The sequence below is a fragment of the Equus asinus genome, chromosome 16, assembly GCF_041296235.1.
Source record: "Equus asinus isolate D_3611 breed Donkey chromosome 16, EquAss-T2T_v2, whole genome shotgun sequence".
Taxonomy (NCBI): domain Eukaryota; kingdom Metazoa; phylum Chordata; class Mammalia; order Perissodactyla; family Equidae; genus Equus; species Equus asinus.
The window spans coordinates 36,057,597-36,075,995 of NC_091805.1; the positions used below are offsets into that span (position 1 = coordinate 36,057,597).

At 37.1% G+C, this 18,399-nt stretch overlaps 1 protein-coding gene across 2 annotated transcripts in view; it reads right to left on the reverse strand.

The window, feature by feature from the left end:
* OLFM3 (olfactomedin 3) overlaps window positions 1–18,399 on the reverse strand; it is a 182,203-nt gene that overhangs the window by 24,593 nt on the left and 139,211 nt on the right. The window contains exons 1-3 of one of the 2 annotated variants that reach the window (XM_014865265.3): window positions 16,921–17,115; window positions 7,426–7,572; window positions 893–1,048 (exon numbers count right to left, since the gene is read on the reverse strand). In XM_014865265.3, coding sequence (XP_014720751.1) covers window positions 893–1,048; window positions 7,426–7,572; window positions 16,921–17,049 — 432 coding nt within the window. In that variant the 5' untranslated portion in view covers window positions 17,050–17,115. Of the gene's footprint in view, window positions 1–892; window positions 1,049–7,425; window positions 7,573–16,920; window positions 17,116–18,399 lie in introns of those variants that run through there. The other variant, XM_014865266.3, reaches the window with a different exon arrangement.

Genomic DNA, 18,399 nt, shown 5'->3' on the forward strand with positions numbered 1-18,399 from the left:
ATTTCTGCCACATTAAAATGAGCTGTGCAGAGATCCTGTTGCATGTTACTGACTAGCTCTCTGCCCTTCACCACTATGTGTGAAAAGCACTTCTAATGCTTGACCAAGAGCTTGAATTCAGACCCACTCCCTCATCATTAGCAGTCAATCTCACTAAGCGGCAGGGAAAACAGAGGCTATTATGTTTATAAAACCAGTGTGTCTTGTAAACTACATGATAAGCCTCTTTAAGGCAGGTTATTTGGCTTTAATAGAGGCTCAAATGGCATTGTCATAGTCAGGTTTTTTTTAAATCTATGACACTGTCATACATAGTTAACAAAAGTCCACACAGCAGGCTTAAAAGCACTATTTTCAGTGTTTCTAGATAATTGCCAATAAACAGCTTAAAGTCTACACACTTGATCTTAGCCAAAAGACCAAGAAGTGATAAACTTAAAAGTCTAAAAAAATGACTTCATTTGTGTCAAATTATGAAACAACTCTCTTTTCTACATGTTATTAATGATGGTATTATTGCTTCTTCTAATAATTTATATTCTCTATATTTCTCCTTATATTAGCAGACCATAAAATCATCAGAAAACGTTGAAAATTTTAATTATTAATTTTCCTTGAGATTTCCCCTTGTCATAGATGTCGAAGTGTCTGTAAATCTATCTAGAAACTCCACTAAATTCTAGGAGGATGAGGCTATTTTTGTAGCAAATCTTCTAGGCATTCCTACCAGCTAATGGTCAGTTTCAGTAGAGAGATGATTGACGTCCCCAGTGAGTCTTTAATCTTGCATGTATGGGCCAATGCACAGTTATTTCTAGCTGAGTGCCATGTTGGCTGTCCATCACACTCAGTATCTCATTTGGATTGACAAGACTGCAGAAGTCAAACCTACTTGAAAATGCTTGGTCATTAGTGTCTTCCGATCATCTTCAATCTGCCGAAACTTGGCCTTCAGCCCTTTCATTTGGGTTTCCATTTTAAGAACATATTGGAAATCTCTCTGAGTTCTCAAGTTTAAGACTTCAATAGACTGGGACATGTTCTGAACCTGTTAAAGAAGAACATTGGCTGTACATTATTGTCTGTTTACAGGTATATGCAATCACAACCAAAGTAGCAAAAATGACATTAACATAAAGAACTGGAAGTCCCAACTTCATAGTTGCATTTCCGCATAACATATTTTCAGAAGGACAATTCTTCATGGTAAACATTCAAAAAATTCAGCAAGAGAAAATTAAACCTAGGCAGGAAATAATAAAATGGACATTCTAGCATTAGAGATGACTAAATATAAATAAGAATTTAATATATCAGAAAAATAAATTTTAAAAATAGAATTTTCATTCCAGGGCTTTGTACGCTTATAATGCCTTAGTCTGTTAAATGTTAAAATGAGTTGTTTCTGTAAGTACTAACTCTGACTTCTTCAAGATCTGGGATACTTAGCAATTGTGGATGACAGTGAAGTGTCCAACAGACCTAGAATGCGTTCATTGCAGTACAGTTACTTCAAGCTGCATCTTAAGTACTCCCAGGGGTGAGACTGACTTGAGCAAGGTAAGTGGTTGTAGTGCTGGGGCACCTCCTCATTGGGAGCATACTGTTTAAGAGACCTGGAAAATGGCAACTTTTATCAACTGTTGGGTAGATAGGCAATGAGCGTGTGTTAAGCTCGTGGCACCATCCCAGGTTCATTGAGCCCCATGCTCTTTAGAAGTAGGAAAGAGGTGACTTATGAAACATGTAGAAATGAGGAAAGAAACGGTACTTCAATTTTTTTTGGCAGTAAAAACCTGAAAACAACATGAAGGAAAGCTGTTAAATGAATTGAGGAACGGAATACAAAGAAACTCGTTTAAAGAATAAGATAGATCTCTTATACTTTGGTGCTCAAAAGTATTGTCTACAGAGCGACAACCTTCGCATCTCCTGCAAGCTTGCCAGAAATGCAAAATCTTGGGGCCCATCCCAGAGCTACTGAGTTAGAATCTGCATTTTATCAAGGTCCCCAAGTGATTTCACTATTTATTAAATATAAATAGACCAGTGAGAAACACTGGTCAAAATAGAGGAATTTCCACAAGAAAAGCGAGTGAGAAAAGCAAATGTAAAGATCTTCATATGATTTGATTCTTTTATTTTAAATAAAATTCTCTCTGTCTTTTTCTCTCTCTTCTACCCACCCCCACACACATACATGCACACATATGTAAAAGAAAATGGAGTATATAAGCAAAAAATTGTGGAGAAAGGTATGGAAGGATTAGAAGAATACATATTAGAGTGTTAACATTACTTTTCTGTGAGAGGTGTGATGTGTGTAAGATGAGAAGTAACAAAATAAACATTGCAGAAAGGGGTCCCTGGTAAATACTATATATAGTTGTAAATCTATCTGCATATAATTATATTTTATTTGCATAAATGAATACATAAAAGCATAGCCACCAAAAAAAATGGTGATGGGATTTCAGGTGAATTTTACTTTGTTTCATATGTTTTTGTGCGTTATTTCATTTATTTTTTAATAAACATGTATTATTTATGTTATAAGTAAAAAGTTATTTTCATCGCAAAAATTGTGAGTTACGAATAAGAAAGGGATGATTTGTTCAGAGACAGATTTTTGTAATCAGGTAAAGTTACAAAGCTTAGTGGACCAGCTACTTACAAAGAGCCAGTTGCTGAGACATTCCTCAGGACTGGAGCACTCAGAAAGGGCAGTGAATTCGGCTGCCTTGGCTTGCCTCAGTTCCTCCACTTTTCTTGTCAGAGAAGGTCACATTTTCTTGTTCTTTTTCTGCTGTCTTGATCCATAGTCCTACCCTTTACAAATCCCGTGTGTTTTCAGGACATATTACAGTCAAACATATTTTAAAAGTAATTATGTAATATGTGTGTTGGAGGGAACAGAAAAGGGGCTATCCTTCTGCGAGCTCCATGAGGTTAGAAACTGTGTCTTATTCATATCTTTTATTTCCAAGGACTTACGTAGAACCAGTCACAGAATAATTGCTCAATAAATATCTGTTAGATGAAATTATCTTAGACTTCCAATAGTAGTAATAGGTAATTAGTATTTTAATCTTTTAAAGAAAGTTTCCTCCTCCTGTCACTAGTTAGGCTATAGCATTACATGACTCCGAAATAGTTCTTAATTTGCTATCATCCCTACATTCAGAAAGCTTCATTTTTTGTTTTAATCTTTAGTGCAGCATAAAATTACTAAGACAACATTGAAAGCATGGTAATTGCAACTTGGATAAATGCAATGCTTTCAAAACAATTTTCAACTCCATTATGGTTAAGCAAGAGTAAAGAAAAGCCATTAGTGTTTCTATGCATTTGAATATGACATTTGTCTATGAAGACACCCATCTCTGGTATGGCCAATATTCTTCTAGGAATTCTGTGTACCTAGGTAGAGTCTGTACAATTAGAAAATGATAGGCAAGTGAGATATTCTAAATAAAATTAAAAAGCCCCTCTTTATTTTGTCTCTAACTTACCCTATCAAGTTAATTTTCAGCTTTATTTGTGTTGTGGAAAAATGCACTGAGAGGATTTTTGCTGAGACTTGATTGTGACTTTCTATATTGAAGAATCATATATAATTATAAGAACTACCTTTAGGGTAATGGCTCAGGATAATGGGAACTAATTGGGAAGAATTTGGCTCTGGGCTCCCTTTTGCTTTTCCTGCTGGCTGTACCTAGGGCTGCTTAGTTTCCCACTGGTTACAGAGACCCACTGAACATCAGTGTCCTGATGATACCTGAGACTGGATCTCCGTGACTTCACTTGAAGGAAGGAGACACATCTATTGTGGTTCCTCTTTCAGTTTGCTTGTCTCTTATCTTCTGCGGTTCATCTTTCCATGCATGTCCCTGCACTTTAGATCCTCTCTACATAGCTTGGCAAGCTCATTGTCCCCCGTCATTGATAATTTTTTTGAACTCTTTATTTATCTTGGTTCTTTGTATAAGTGAAATGTCTGAGAACTTTTTGAATTTAAACACTAATTAACTTACATTTTCACTCTCATTCATAATTAGTGTGGAAGCTACTTGGAAACAAAATATCTTATGGTTCAATATCTTTGGACAGCCTTAGAGTTAACAAAAATAAAGATTTCTTTACTGTAGGTTTTCACAAAACCTTTAGTATTAAACCGTGTGATGGAAATCTTCAAGAGTGAAGTATGATGTATAGTGTTTCTTAAAATTATTTTATTGGGAGGATGTCACTGGCATGGTATTCCAAAAATAATGCTTTAGGAAATATTGACCTAGTCAATGCAGGACATCTTCAACTGTACAGAGAAGCTACATAGCTAACAAGCAAACTTTTTTTTAAGTCAACAATTTTAGTTTGGGCATACTGAGACCTGAAATATTGTGGAACCAATTGTAATCTTTCTAATGTTCAGTAATATAAACACTTGTTAAAAATTTTTGACAGAGCATTGCTGAAATAAGTGTGGCATTCTGGATGACACTGGCATGGTGTTGAGAAAATGCAAAACTGATCTGGAAAGGCTCCACACTCTACTGATTGGTGACATTGGTAGAGTTTTTAACCTCAAAAAGCACCAGTTGCCTTTTGTGTAAACTAAGGACAACTACCTCTGATGTGAGGATTGAATGGGCTGGATACAGACAGATGAGAACTATTGTTATTAATATTATTATTACTAAAATATTCCCTTTTTATATGACTAAATCAATCCTTTGGTTAATGGTGAATGAGCTGCTTAAAGGTCATGCTCTTATTTGCCATCTGGTACCTTGGACTTATGTGGAATTGTAGAGAAGTCAGAAAGGAACTGGCTCAGACTGCATAAGGAATGCTTGTTTTGGATGTCCTTTCTTTGGGTCAGGGCAGCAAATCAGTGCTGTTTTCTTCCTTTTGGCCACTCTACATCATGCACACAATTTACTATTCCTCTGTTGGCATAACAATACCAAGTGGTAAAACTAATAAATCTAACTTGTAGTGACTTTGATTTTGTCAATAAATTTTATTTCTTTTTTGTCATATAGGTATCAAAGAATTTTTAAAGATGTGATTTTCCAGAATTTCTTTAAAATATTAAGCAAACTGCATATTGGATAGAGTGATTGTATAAATGTCAATGATTGCTTTCTTTTATTTTTTAACGATCGGCCCTGAGCTAACATCCGTTGCCAATCTTTCATTTTTTTTCCTTCTTCTCCCCAAAGCCCCCCAGTACATAGTTGTATAATCTAGTTGTAGGTCCTTCTGGCTCTGCTATGTGGGATGCAGCCTCAGCATGGCTTGATGAGCAGCGCTAGGTCCAGGTCCAGGATCCAAACGGGCAAACCCCCGGGCCACCAAAGTGGGGCATAGAGGGCATGTGAACTTAACCACTCTGCCACAGGGCCAGCCCCTCAATGATTGTTTTCAATCAACCCCCTTGGTGGTACTTTTTTGCCTTATTCATCCTTCACTAAGTCCTGGTTTTATCATAGCTCTGGAACACGTTTTGCTTTGGACCTGTGGAGCATATTCTCTACTTCCTGGTATTCATAGTTTGTTTGAATTTTTTTTTTTTAATTTTTATTTCTTGGAGGAAGACCAGCCCTGAGCTAACATCTGCCCCATCCTCTTCTACTTTATACATGGGACACCTGCCACAGCATGGCTTGACAAGCAGTGTGTAGGTTCTCACCGGGATCCGAACAGGCGAACCCTGGGCCACCAAAACCAAACGTGCAAACTTAACTACTGTACCACCGGGCTGGCCCCCTTTGAATTTTTTCAACTGGCTTTTGAAGAAATGTCTGAGTCTATGTCTGGGTTCGTGTATGCAATGCTATACTGAAAAATAGTAACACAAATAAGGTTATGATGTCTACGAAACCGTTTTTCATCATAGTTGATGTAGAAAAAAAGATAGCTTTACATAGAAAAGAAGATTGGAGGAGAAAGTCAGTAATCTGAGGGGAAATACAATTCATTAGAAAAGGAAACTTGGATTTAAAAGATTGTCTTTTTGCCAATATAATTAATTTCCCTAGTAACCAAACAATATTAAACTATATATATGATTTTTTAATAAAAATAAAGACAATCAAGATTGGAAAACAATACCTAAGACTAATTAGAGTTCATATGCCTGATTTCTAACAGTTGAGGGGCACACTAGCTAGAGTCATTAACTTGATTGAAAATCACATTTGCTCTTGTCTGGGGAACAGGTATTGAAGGAGTGGGGAAGATGGGATCTTTAAAAGAAAAAAACTTAAGAAGAGAGAGCCAATAGATGATGGCAGCTCCACCGAGAGGAAGAGGAGAAACAGATTCATCTTTGTATAAAAACATGAAAATATCTTCCTAAAATCTTAGAACATCAATAGACTTCCAAATAATGTGCACAGAAGAACTTTATTTCTATTATATGGCAGTGGAAGAAAGTTATTGTGGTTAGGCTTGAAATTGCATAAACTATGAATGCCTGTTTTAACAAGTCTGATGCTTTCATTTTTCTGGTTTCTCTTAATTTTGTGTAAAAGTTCCTATTCAATGCCATAACTGTGTGGATGATCATGGAAATGATATTGCACAGAGTGAATTGTTGAGGCTGATATCATCTCAAAGCACATACTACCTAATTTATCTTATTATCCCTGAAGGTACTTAAAATTCAAACATGTTGTCATCCTTCCATCAGTCTGGCCATCCCAGCTGTCCTACTATATTCAGAGCTCAACACAGTGAAAGTCTGAATGAGAATAATTGAAAGAACCATTCATTGGTTTTTTTTCTCCCCAAACTAAACATAAATAACCTTTCATGAGCTGACTTTTATCTGTAAAAGAGAATAAATCAAGAACATTCTGCATTTGATTGTTATAGATCCGGCTTAAGTAAATTATATGGAGAGAATGCTATTGAATGAAATTGAAGAGCTTAATGTTCAAAGGAATGACTTAGAGAATGATGATAAATACATGGAATTATTCATTATCTGTTCAGATAGCTTGCATATTGCATGCCATTATTTTAATTTCCTTGCAAGGTTGTTAATGGGATCCAAAACCATGAGCTCAAAGAGCCTAGTGTGAATCTGAGAGTTGAGGCTAAATTTCTGGCATCGGAATAAGACGTCTTGCTTTTTTTTTTTTTTTCTTAAGGAGAGACCAACTAGATTTTACGATATAATATATAGTAGGGAGCCAGTCTTAAGAAGGCAAGGTTGGGAAAAGTAAAAAGTCATATAAATAGAACAATAGAGTAGGAAGATTGAGGTTCTCCTTTCAAGGAAGGGGAAAAAATTTATTTGAGGAGGGGAACAAAAATTGGAAGGCCCCTCCTCACCATTACCTACGTGCTTTCCCATATCTTTTATTCAAATGTAGTTTTCAACAAAACTATGGACAGGGGACACAGGATACCTACCTTCTCGAGAAGTTGGCGAAGCTGCCTGCTTTTGGCATCCCGGGAACACAGGTTTTGTTCTGGAGCAACCACTGTGCAGATGCATCGTCCATCAGGATCCTGAGCTGAGCTGTACACTTGCCACCCTTCTTTGGGACTAATCTGAGTCTGAGGAAGCCAACGGCAAACACACAAAACACAGACCCCCATTATAGGATAAAGAGAATTTGGGTTTGTAGTATTTTAAGCAAAACATCTTTTTTGATAAAGTTTGTGTTTTTATTCTTTAAAGTCAAAGAGAAAGAGATTAAACAATTTACATCGGCAGCACAGTTTCATTGTCATGCGTTCCTTATCAATGCCCAGAAGGAGAATCTTTCTCTTTCTTTAGGTTCCATATTATTAACAATGTATTGATCTTACAGCATTTTCTAGTGCCTTTTGTCATATTCGGACATTTTAATGCAACTTTAGAAGCATCTGATAACCATTTAGTCACATATCACCACTCTTTCTACATAAGATCTGTTAGATTGTCTTTCTCAACACTAAATAGTAATTAGTAGTATATTTTTTCTGATTATTATTCATGTGTGATATTTGGAAGCAAAGCCCTATCTCAAGAAACTTCCCATGTACTGAAGGGCTAATTATTAATAAAGCCGGAAAGGTATCATGTGAGAATATAGGGTAATAATAATTAGATCAGATTGTTCTGCAAAGGATGCAGAGTCCCAGAGGAGTTAAAGAAAGCATTTTGGCATAGTCTGCCAAATTGATCTTCCCAAATTACTTTTTTGCACTTGTCACCCTACCTCCCTAGAACCCTAGCTTAAAGGGGCATTCTGGTTCCACTGCCGTCTGCCTCCTATTTGTGTGTCTAATTTTACCTCCTGTGTCTTCCTACAGGAAACTTCTCTCCAGCCAAATTGGTCTATGTGTATCCTGAAAGCATGCTGCCTTGATTCACATCTTCGTATGTTACTCATTTTTCTTCTCCTGCTTGGAATACCTCCTTTATAAACCTTCCATTCATTCAGCCCTCATGGTTTCTACCTGTTCTTGAGGACTGTCTGTACTATTCATTAGTCATTTAATGTATATTCTCTAGTATTGTTGTCTTTCATATGTCTTATTTCAACACTTAGTTTATACGCAGCTACTAGATATATTGGATCTTTCCTATCTGCCATATTGAGTACATTCTATCAGGTACAAAGATAAGTATCCCCATTTTTCTGTCTACTTATTTTTCAGGAAGAACTGTACTTTGAACATGCACTCTCCATTGTACAAACAGAAGCTGTTGTGGATGCCATGCTGCGCTGCCCATAGAGACATTCATTCGTTTCTCCAGCTGCTGGGAGTGTCAGTAGCTTGACTCCCAGTTGAGCTTCTCTTTGGGGATTGCCTAGGCAAGAACACTGCCTGCTCGAAGTCTGGCTCTTTTCCAAGGGACAGCTCACATCCATTGAGTTGCTGATGCAAGAGTAGAAAGAAGCACTCTGAAGAAGCAGGAATTAGTATTATTCTCATTTTACAGAGGAGAAAATTAGTTAACTTGACTGAGAACACACAGCTTGTATGTAGTAGAGCTATGTATGAGGCCAGACAGTATGCTCCAGAGCAGAACTGCCCAGCAGAAATATAATGCAAGCCTCTCGTGTAACTTTAAATTTTCTAGAAGCTAAGTTTAAAAAAGTAAAAAGAAACAAGTGAAACTAATTTTAATAATACATTTGATTACATATTGTATATTTATTATAAAATATATTTTATTTCATTCAAGATGTCCAAAATATTATCATTTCAACATGTAATCACTATAGAAATTATTCGTGAGATACTTTACATTCTGTTTTTTTTCTCCTTTTTTTGGTACTGTCTTTGAAATTGAGTGCATTTTACACTTATGGCACACATCAACTTGGGCTAGCCCTATCTCAAGGGCTCAATGGCCTCACGTGGCCTCCTTGTTGGACAGTACAGCTCCAGAGTCCTACTTTTAATTCCAATTCTATAGCTATATCAATATGATGCTGAATATCTAGATAATTCTTTGTAAAGCTCAATCATATAAATATTGAAAAAACTACCTAACAGATTTACATAGACACACCTACAATTTGCATCTGAATTTGTTTTTCCTGTGGAAATATCACATAAATCGATGGGCTTCCTTCTAGCTAAGCTGTGGCTTACTTCTACAGCTGAAATCTGAAATACTTCGGCCTTCCTCTATCTTGCCTTCTATGGTTTCCAGGGATTCAGCAGAGGAGGAGGTATTTCTTGTATGATCAGAAGAGAGAGATGAATTTAGCCTAGAAAAGAAGGTATTTATTGAATCAGGCTGGAGAGGCTAGGCCAAGGAAGTAAATAAGAGAAGGGCTGAGGGTCAGAGATTGAGATGGGGTTAGGAACAAGGAGGTGACTGGAGGCCAGCAGAGAACGATCTTGCAAAATGCCTAGGTTACTGGGCTGGTCTGTTTGCCTGTGGACTGGAGTGCTTTGCCAGGCTGGAAGCAAATTATTAAAAGGACTAAACCAGCCTGACTTCTCTTTGCACGTGTCTGCCATATTCTGGAGGTTCTTCTGTCTCTGGAATTCACAACAGAACAGAGGTAATCTCCTCCTTATTCTGTCCCAGGCTCCTCATACCATGAACCAACACAGTTCTTTTTCTTTTAGGGCTTTAGCAATAATTATACAGAGTGCTGATAGGCATTCCAACAATCAAGAACCAATACTGGGGAAGCTATAAATTATAAACTCAAGAAACTCATAAAGAAATCATAGTCCTTATCCTTGATCTATAATGAAAGGTGAATGGTGCCAAACCTATCTTTCTAGTCTCCTTTTTCAGATAGTTCATGGAAGTGTCCTAGGCTGCTTTTATTTCTGGGGCATTGGATTCTTTATCATTCCTTTTGGTTTCATTCCCCTCACCCCTTCTTTCTAGCATTTATGCCTCAACACTTAGTTAGGATAGAAAGATGTACTTAGAATTATGTATTATTAGAATCAGATAGGCTCTTAAAGATTATTGTGTTATCTTTTTTGTATTAAAGAAGAAAAATGCAGAGATTATCTACAGAATGGAGATAGGAACAGTTTAGCACAGTAGTTTCAATGCTATAATTAAAAGTTTAAGCTGAGTAACAGTATGGGATGAATGTTGCTAGACAGAGGTTCTGAAGTTTCAGCTAGGCTTCTCCTCACCTTGGACACAAATCTCAGATCTGTCAGAAAATTAAGGCTTGTCACTAGAACAAATTTAGCTTTTGGATAAAGGAGCAGGGGCCACCCAATTATAATATGAAAATATCTTTAATAGCAGTGCAAACGCTGATTATTAAATCTGGCAGCATTAATATTGATGTTCACTTGTCGAGTGTTTGGCTATCTAGCGAGGAGCTTATCATGACAGGGCAAGGTGTCGGTTGCTCTCTGGAATGAGGGAAGTGGGAAAAGTGAATAAGGTTTGCTGTTCATTTAGCATTCTCCCTGAAGTGTCAGCTTAATAAAACTAGACTCCAGCCTTGTTTGTACTTCCAATTGTCTTCTTGGAAGAATCACTGAAAAGAGCCATGACCTTATCTACCACAGAGTTACTTTGAATGATCTCAACTATAACAAGTTACCTCTTTGGCAAGAAAAACGTAACTTGAATGGGAAAAAAGCCAATATAAAAGAAGAGAGCCTGACAGTCCAGAGGGTTTTGATAGAGACCTCTGTGTCAGGGTCAGTGATAAATAGAGGAAGCTTTATGAGTGTCTCTCGTGTTCTCTTTTAGGGCACCCATACTGGCATTGAAAAGAGAATCAAAATAAAACCAACCAAGATCTCAAATAGAAGGAAATATTTAGATGGTTTTTGGATACCAATGAAAAAAGGCTTGCTCCTACCTTAACCTATAAGAGCAATTATTCAGGTGTCAATAAACCTCATGTATTAGTAATAGGAAACACTTATGGAGCTCTAGCCATTACTTGGCAGTTCACATGTGTTATTGCCTTTGAATATCACAGTAACCCTATAGAGTAGGGGATGTTATTCTGCCCATTTTATAGGTGAGGAAACTAAGAGACAGTAAGGAACTTGCTCAAAGTCAGGCAGGGGGTAATGAGAGCTGGGATTTGTACTTGCACAGTCTGATTTCAGAGCCTGAGAGTTTAACCACCACACTGTACCATCAGTTGTCTGAAATTCCCTTTTATGTATGATGAAAATAACCCTGATAGCATTTTCTGAACTACTTTGAAGCCCAATAGCTGGACCTGGAGGGTGCACATGGTTTATTACTATCCGAAGCATTGTTAAATACAGGAGTTACAGATGCAGTTCTCGAACCTTTTGAGTTAATTAGAGCTAAATGAACTATTTAGCAGCTTTTAATATTACAAAACTTATGAAATATTTAAGAATGCTCTAAATAGAAAAATTAAAATGATAATTTTAACAATTGGATTTCAAGTCTGGATTCTTTGCTTATAATTTAATTACAAAGCTATGTTTTATAAATATAAAGCTACTGTGTGAGAATTCTCCCAGCACTGCAGAGGCTAGGTACCAGAAGAGAAAGATCCTGAGGACTGAGGTAAAAGTAAAAGTAAATAAAAATATCTTGCATTTCATTATGTTTTCTGTTTATAAAATCCCTTTTCTGTATTAGTCTCACTTCTTTTGAACCAACTACCCTTAGAAATAGATATTACCTTGTTTTATTTATGAGAAAGCTGAAACTCAAAGAACTTAAGCAATTTTTTCTAAGTCACCCATGCAGTAAATGTTATACATTAGACTTAGACCAATTTTCTCCAACTTTCAGTACAGAGCTCTTTACTATCATCCTCTGCAAATAAATGCCAATGGTCTATGTCCATTCACCAATAGCCAAAAATTGTGCTTCAGAGGAGATGCACCCAGGCAGGTGGAAGGCATTATCCAAACAGTATGGAAATAAGTAGCAATTGGCACCCCAGAGGGGTGGTTAGCAGTAAAAGTTTAGCAAGATACAACTGCGTATTTCTGAGGAAGGTCCTCCAATCATTTATCAGGGCCCAGGTGAAAGGGCAGGCAAGGGGACAAATTTCCGCTCCTTAGAAGAGAATAAAATCAGCTGGCTGAACATTGTCATGTCTTATGTTTTATGTTGGGTTTCTGGGCATTTCAAAAAAGTGCAGACTGAGGCAAAAAGGAATAAAGGATCTAGCTACTGAAAGTGGTATACAAGGTAAGAAAATAAAGCAGGAAAAACCCATTTATTAAAACCTATTGGATTTAGATTTGAGATCCCTAAGTGATGAAAACCCCTTACAAATTTTCTGAGGATAGGTTTTGTCTCAGAGAGTGAAATGTGGTTGAGCATGCTAATGGCTTCAGTTGTGAAGAGAGGAGAAATGTGAGGACAAGAGTTAGAGAGATGTTGACAGACCAGCTAAAAGAAGCTGTGTTCAGGAGATGTATTAATAAAGATGTCACTGCATAGCAGATTTCTTTCTGTTTCTTATGAGACTAGTTGGAACTGAAATAAGAAATGCATATTCTTCACTCAAGAAAACCTCAGTGCTCTAAAAAAAACAACTCTAAAAACAAGAAAACAAAGACATCATCAAATTTAGGTTGATTGGTCACCTCTGCTCATATTCTGGAAATCACAATGACTTAGAGTTGGCAAGGACTTCGAAGTCATATGGGTCCTATGTCTTCCGTTCAACGACACTTGTCCTATATGTTCTCCTTGTCTTTCCACTTGAACTGTGCATGATGGGAATTGCTTCATACGCTGCCCCTTCCATTGGTGGAAAGCTGAGGGGCTGGATCTGAACTTCTCTCTTTGTACTCTTCCCTCTTTGGTCCTACTTCTGCTTTAAATCTCCTCTCTTATTCATGTCACAATTCTACTTTAAAAAGCCAATTATCACATTCTCTGTGCCTCTCCAGATATGCCATTCTATTCTCTCATCCATCTCCCACTCCTTAATTTGTTTAGTTGCTATTCTATAAAATGGACATTGTCTAAGGATTTTTGGAAGAAAAAGTGTCATACAGAACAGAGAAGTCAGATATCTTCATCCAGGACTAAAAAAATTGGTGAGTTGAGGATAAGAAACTTAGAGAGTATTGAGAGTTTGTATCAGGGTATTCTCATTTTACAGAGCTTAAAACTGACTAACTCACTGAAGTAGTTATGAGGAGAAGCCAGTGAGATGTTTGAAAATGTAGCAAAACAAATCACTTATGCCCACAGGTCCCTTCAAGGCTTCTTCCCACCATTGCGGCAGCTGTTGGGCTGACTGAGAACAGCTGGTGTCTCCGGAATGTCCTCTGCTCGTTTAATGACTCTTTTCCAGGTTTTTCCTAGTGTAGAGTTCACAGCATGGGGGATTTCTCAGAAGCTCAGCCTCAAGGGGAAGCTACTCTGTGTCAGAGAGAAGTACCAGAGGCAGCCTGAGCTTTCTCAGAGCTGAGGCATCCCTCTGCTGACACCAGTTCCCCAGAGTCTTATGGGCCCAGTGATGGATTAGAAGGAAAAAAAAAAAAATGGAAAAAAAGACAGAAAACAGGGGCCAGAGAGGAGGATAAAGCAATGTTTCAAGATTCTAAGAAAAAGAAGAGAGAGATCATTCCTCCCATAAGGAGATGTATTTAACTACTGACTAACAAAAATATCCTAGAAATTTAAAAACCACTTGGAGCTTTTGAGATAATCAAATGCGCACTGCCTATTTCAGAGACCCTGCCATAAATAGATTTAATTACCATTTAATGATCAAAACCTTATCTTTCTTATTTTAGTTTTGTGTTTTTAGGTCATTTGAAACTACCCTTCTAAAGAGAGACTGTATTCATATTTGTGTAAATCTGCACTTTGGGTCTTTTGCATATCCTGCAATCAGTTATAAAACAAATTTTCAGAGCTAATTTTGTGGTGTGTGTGGTATCTACACAAGTGCAGGCTCATCCCACTCATGCTATCTACAGCGAGAATGTAGAGGGAGAAAACTGAGAAGGGCTGGACATCGTGACTGTACCTCCTGGGAAGGAAACTGTCAACCCTTTCATCCAAGGGAGTGGAGTCCAGGGTCATAGGAAACCACATGAGCAGGGCAGAGAGAACCAAGGGTGACACCAGGGGCCAGGAGGGGCAAGGACTAGCAAAGGTGGGTGACATGACTTCCCTGGTCAGGACTGCTGTCTGGTGACTCGCTTTGACCCTTGGCTCTGCCGTTAACCAGTTGAGGAAATCTGCTTAGTCACTTACACGTTTGGGGTCCGTCCTCCCACTTACAGAATGAGGAGGTTGGATTAGATCAGTCATATTTCCAGCTAAGCTCTTGAGAGCTCTGAGGTTTCTGTGGAGGTATCTTGAATAGGGCAAGGGGTTGATTGTGAGGGGAGGTAGCAAATGGTGGTGGCCCAGTAAATACTCCCCCCTCGTTTGTTTTTTGACCCATGACCTATTTTACATATTGGATTTCCACTTCAAGCTTCATTTAACAAATATTTATTCAACATACATTACATAAGATTTAATTTGAAAAAAAAAAAAAAGAAGGCATTGCTGCCAAGAGTAGTGTGAAAATAACTGGCCTGCATGGTTTCTAAGATGGTTTCTTTCCAGCGTTAACATTTTATTATCTTAATCCAGGAAATACAGATTCATTCATTTTTCACCATGGCAATCCTAAGGTATAAGCAATTATCTTGAATAATTAAGGTAGGGAAATGTTGTAGACATTGTTCTCCTATAAAGTGGGCCACTTCTGTAAAACATGCAAAAATAACAACAAAAAAGGCTTTTGCAACCTGGTTTATTCATTCCAGTGAATACTACAGGGTAAACGTTCCTATACTTTTTTTTGCCATTCAAAGGAAGATTTGGTTGTGTCAGAAGATTCGTAGACCATAGCAATGCTTTATATTTTTCAACCAACAGATTACCAATCAGACAGTAAAGAAAATAAATTTACTTTAAACTTAAAAGATAACTAGAAGTCCTAAAAGCATCGTGCATAATCATCAACAATAGGAAACAACCAAAGCAAAGTCTACACACCAAAAATATACATCTCAGAACCACCGTACCACGTTTGAAATATAATGCATTCATGACTTTCTTAGTTTAAACTCACCCTCTGAAAGAGTTGTTAATTCAACAACCAAGTTGTTAAAAATCATCAGGTACTTGAATATTGGGAAAATTTGGCTCAGTAAATATTAAATAATGTAAATTTCTTTGTTTTGTAATTATTTATTGCTGACATATTATGCTTTCTTTATAACTACAAATTTCTTTTACATCTCCCCTGACACACACATAATGCAGGTAAGGAGGGGGATCTCAATAACGGAGGCAGCGAGGGTACCAAAAGTGACTCAAGGGAGGTGAAAATGTAAAAACAGGCCAGAGTGTACCACATATGTGCCGTGCTTGTGCCCTAAGCACTGGAGGAATCTGGCAAATTATGTAATTAATTTGATCTGACTCTATTCAGTTAATTACATATTGATTGATGATGATTATTAGTAATTGCAAGCAAGTCTTGAAAATGGAAGGTTACTTTTCTCCTAGTATCTGACTTTTTCTGATCCACTGTAGTAATCCAATGGTAAAAACAGATAAAGATAAATAAAAGAGCTCTAAATACTAATTGTTTCTGTACCTTTGATTTGATAGCGGGGAAATTATTTTTCCAGGATATTCTTTCTATTTAAATTTGTAAACTTCTATTTAAGAAAACAGTAGTTTTCATTTTTATTTGAAAGGTATTAGAGTATTACCAACTAAACTATGCTTCAAACTTTCAGACTTTGTTATAATGTGGGAAGGGTTAAAAAACCATTAATTTTTGGAGAATTAAGACTACAGGAGTCAGACTTGTGGTAGGAAAAGTCTTTATAAAAAATGAAACAATACAGGGAAATGATTTTATCAAGTAAGTTTTCTATCGTTCATGTTTCTTAGCTCTCTTAAAGGTCTTTTTGGCAGGTTTTAAATTGCTGAAGTTTTTAATTCATTTATGTTTGCAAGAGATTGGTTTCTCTGACAGAATGCTTTGCAAACAGTCACAGGAACTGAATTTAAAGGAAGAATCTTCTATAGTAAAACTAGATAGATGGAATATACTCTAGCATATTCTGTAGGAAAAATTCTGTAGATTTTACAGACATTAAAAGAAGTAAAATAATGAGAAATAGAACATATTTCATATAACAATCCCTCCAAATCTCAGATTAAAATGGTTAAGTTAAAGCTTTTCATTCTTAAGAATTTAATGAGTCTAGTATTTCCTTTCACAGCTAATTTCTGAGGCAGTCCATTTATTTTTTGGTGTAACTTTAAAGTGTTTATAAAGAAATATCCATGACTAAAGTTACCACATAAATATTGTACCAATGCAGCAGAATTGTAAATAGAGACGCAAAATCTCAGCCTTTGCAATTTACAGAATCAAGCTCACTGGTTTAATGCACTTACTTGCCAAGATGGCCAAACCCCCGGGAGTGACTTACTGAAGTATCTGGCGTCGACAGCCTTGTGGTGTTCAGTCCTACCAAGGATGGGAGAATTTGGGACATCCAGTTTGAGATCATTGCCATGGTACTAAGCACAGCGCCAAGCTTCAGCAGTGGAGGACTCATTGCTGTGGAGCTAATGAGTTTTCATAGTGAATGATTAAGATCCTGGTGCTGGGCTGGCAGCGGGAGGCGTGACTGCAGCACGCCACATTTACAGCATGAAAAGAGATCAACTTCCCCAGCTCTAATCACACAGGAAAGCTAACTGAACCTCTTTCCCACACCCTCATGGAAAATGCCCTGCCCTTCCTTTTCTTCCCTTACTGGACACTTTCTGGATCATCAAAGAAAACATTCCTGATAGGGTTTGCTTGGTAATTATCAGAGCAAAGGTTGGAGGGAGGGAGAAACTTGAGCTTTTCCTGCTCCACTATAGTCATTTACCATCAACAGAGTCTATTTCCTCTGGGGTTCCTGTGAGTATTATCAGCTGCTCTTTATCCTTCATAAAAAATACACCTTTAAATGGAGGTCTGCCAAAGGGAACATTTCACACACCGAACTTAATGTCTACAGATTTCTCTGGGCATGGACAGAGTGCTTTTAGACAGAGCATGAAAATAAAGTCTGCAAAGAATTTCCAAGATGTTTACATAATGAGAGTAAGAGATTATTTTTTTAAACAGTAACTTAAAATTAGCACTGTTGCTTCTAAAAAAAATAGTCAAAGATTAATAGCTACTTCCCGTGGAGAACTAGCCACCTTACATGCGAACAAACAGAAAAGGTAGCCTTGAGGAAAAGCTTCTGTTGTAGAAATTTCATGTTTCCAGTTTTGCTTTTATGAACGAGTATTCGTAGTTGCTCAGGAACGTGGCAAACTCAGTTACTTCTCTTTTACCTTGTGAGGAATGACGGACTGATACCGGAAGTGGGTGTCATGAGAGAACATGTGGCTTATTAAAAAAGAGCACAGAACTCGGATTCAGGGCGTCTGAGGGTTTAGTTCTTATTCTCTTCTAGTTGCTTGACTGGCTAGTGACGATTCCTTGGCTTTGGGTTTTTTTCCTACAATATATGGGGGTTGAACTCCTTGTCTCCAAGGCGCCTTCCGGTTTTAAAATTCAATGTTCTGTTTATTGGAGATCTGTTGGCAAATGTGTATATTGAATTTGGGGCTTATGGGTAATTTTATTATATTCTTTTATAAATACTGCAAACTGCCCACATCCATATCTCAGGTCCCAAATGGAATAAATCAGAGACCATTGTCTTGTACAATGTATGTGGTTTAAAATAAAAGTATAGAGAGAAGACATGAAGAAAAATGGCTGAATAAAAATTAAATGAAACGGAATCTGGTGTAAAAAGGAAAAATATTGCTTTAATTCCTTAGGAGAATTCTACAATAGTTTGTATCTTGAATTTTCAGCCAAAGACATATATTTTTCTTAAGCAATTTTGGCAGGAGAA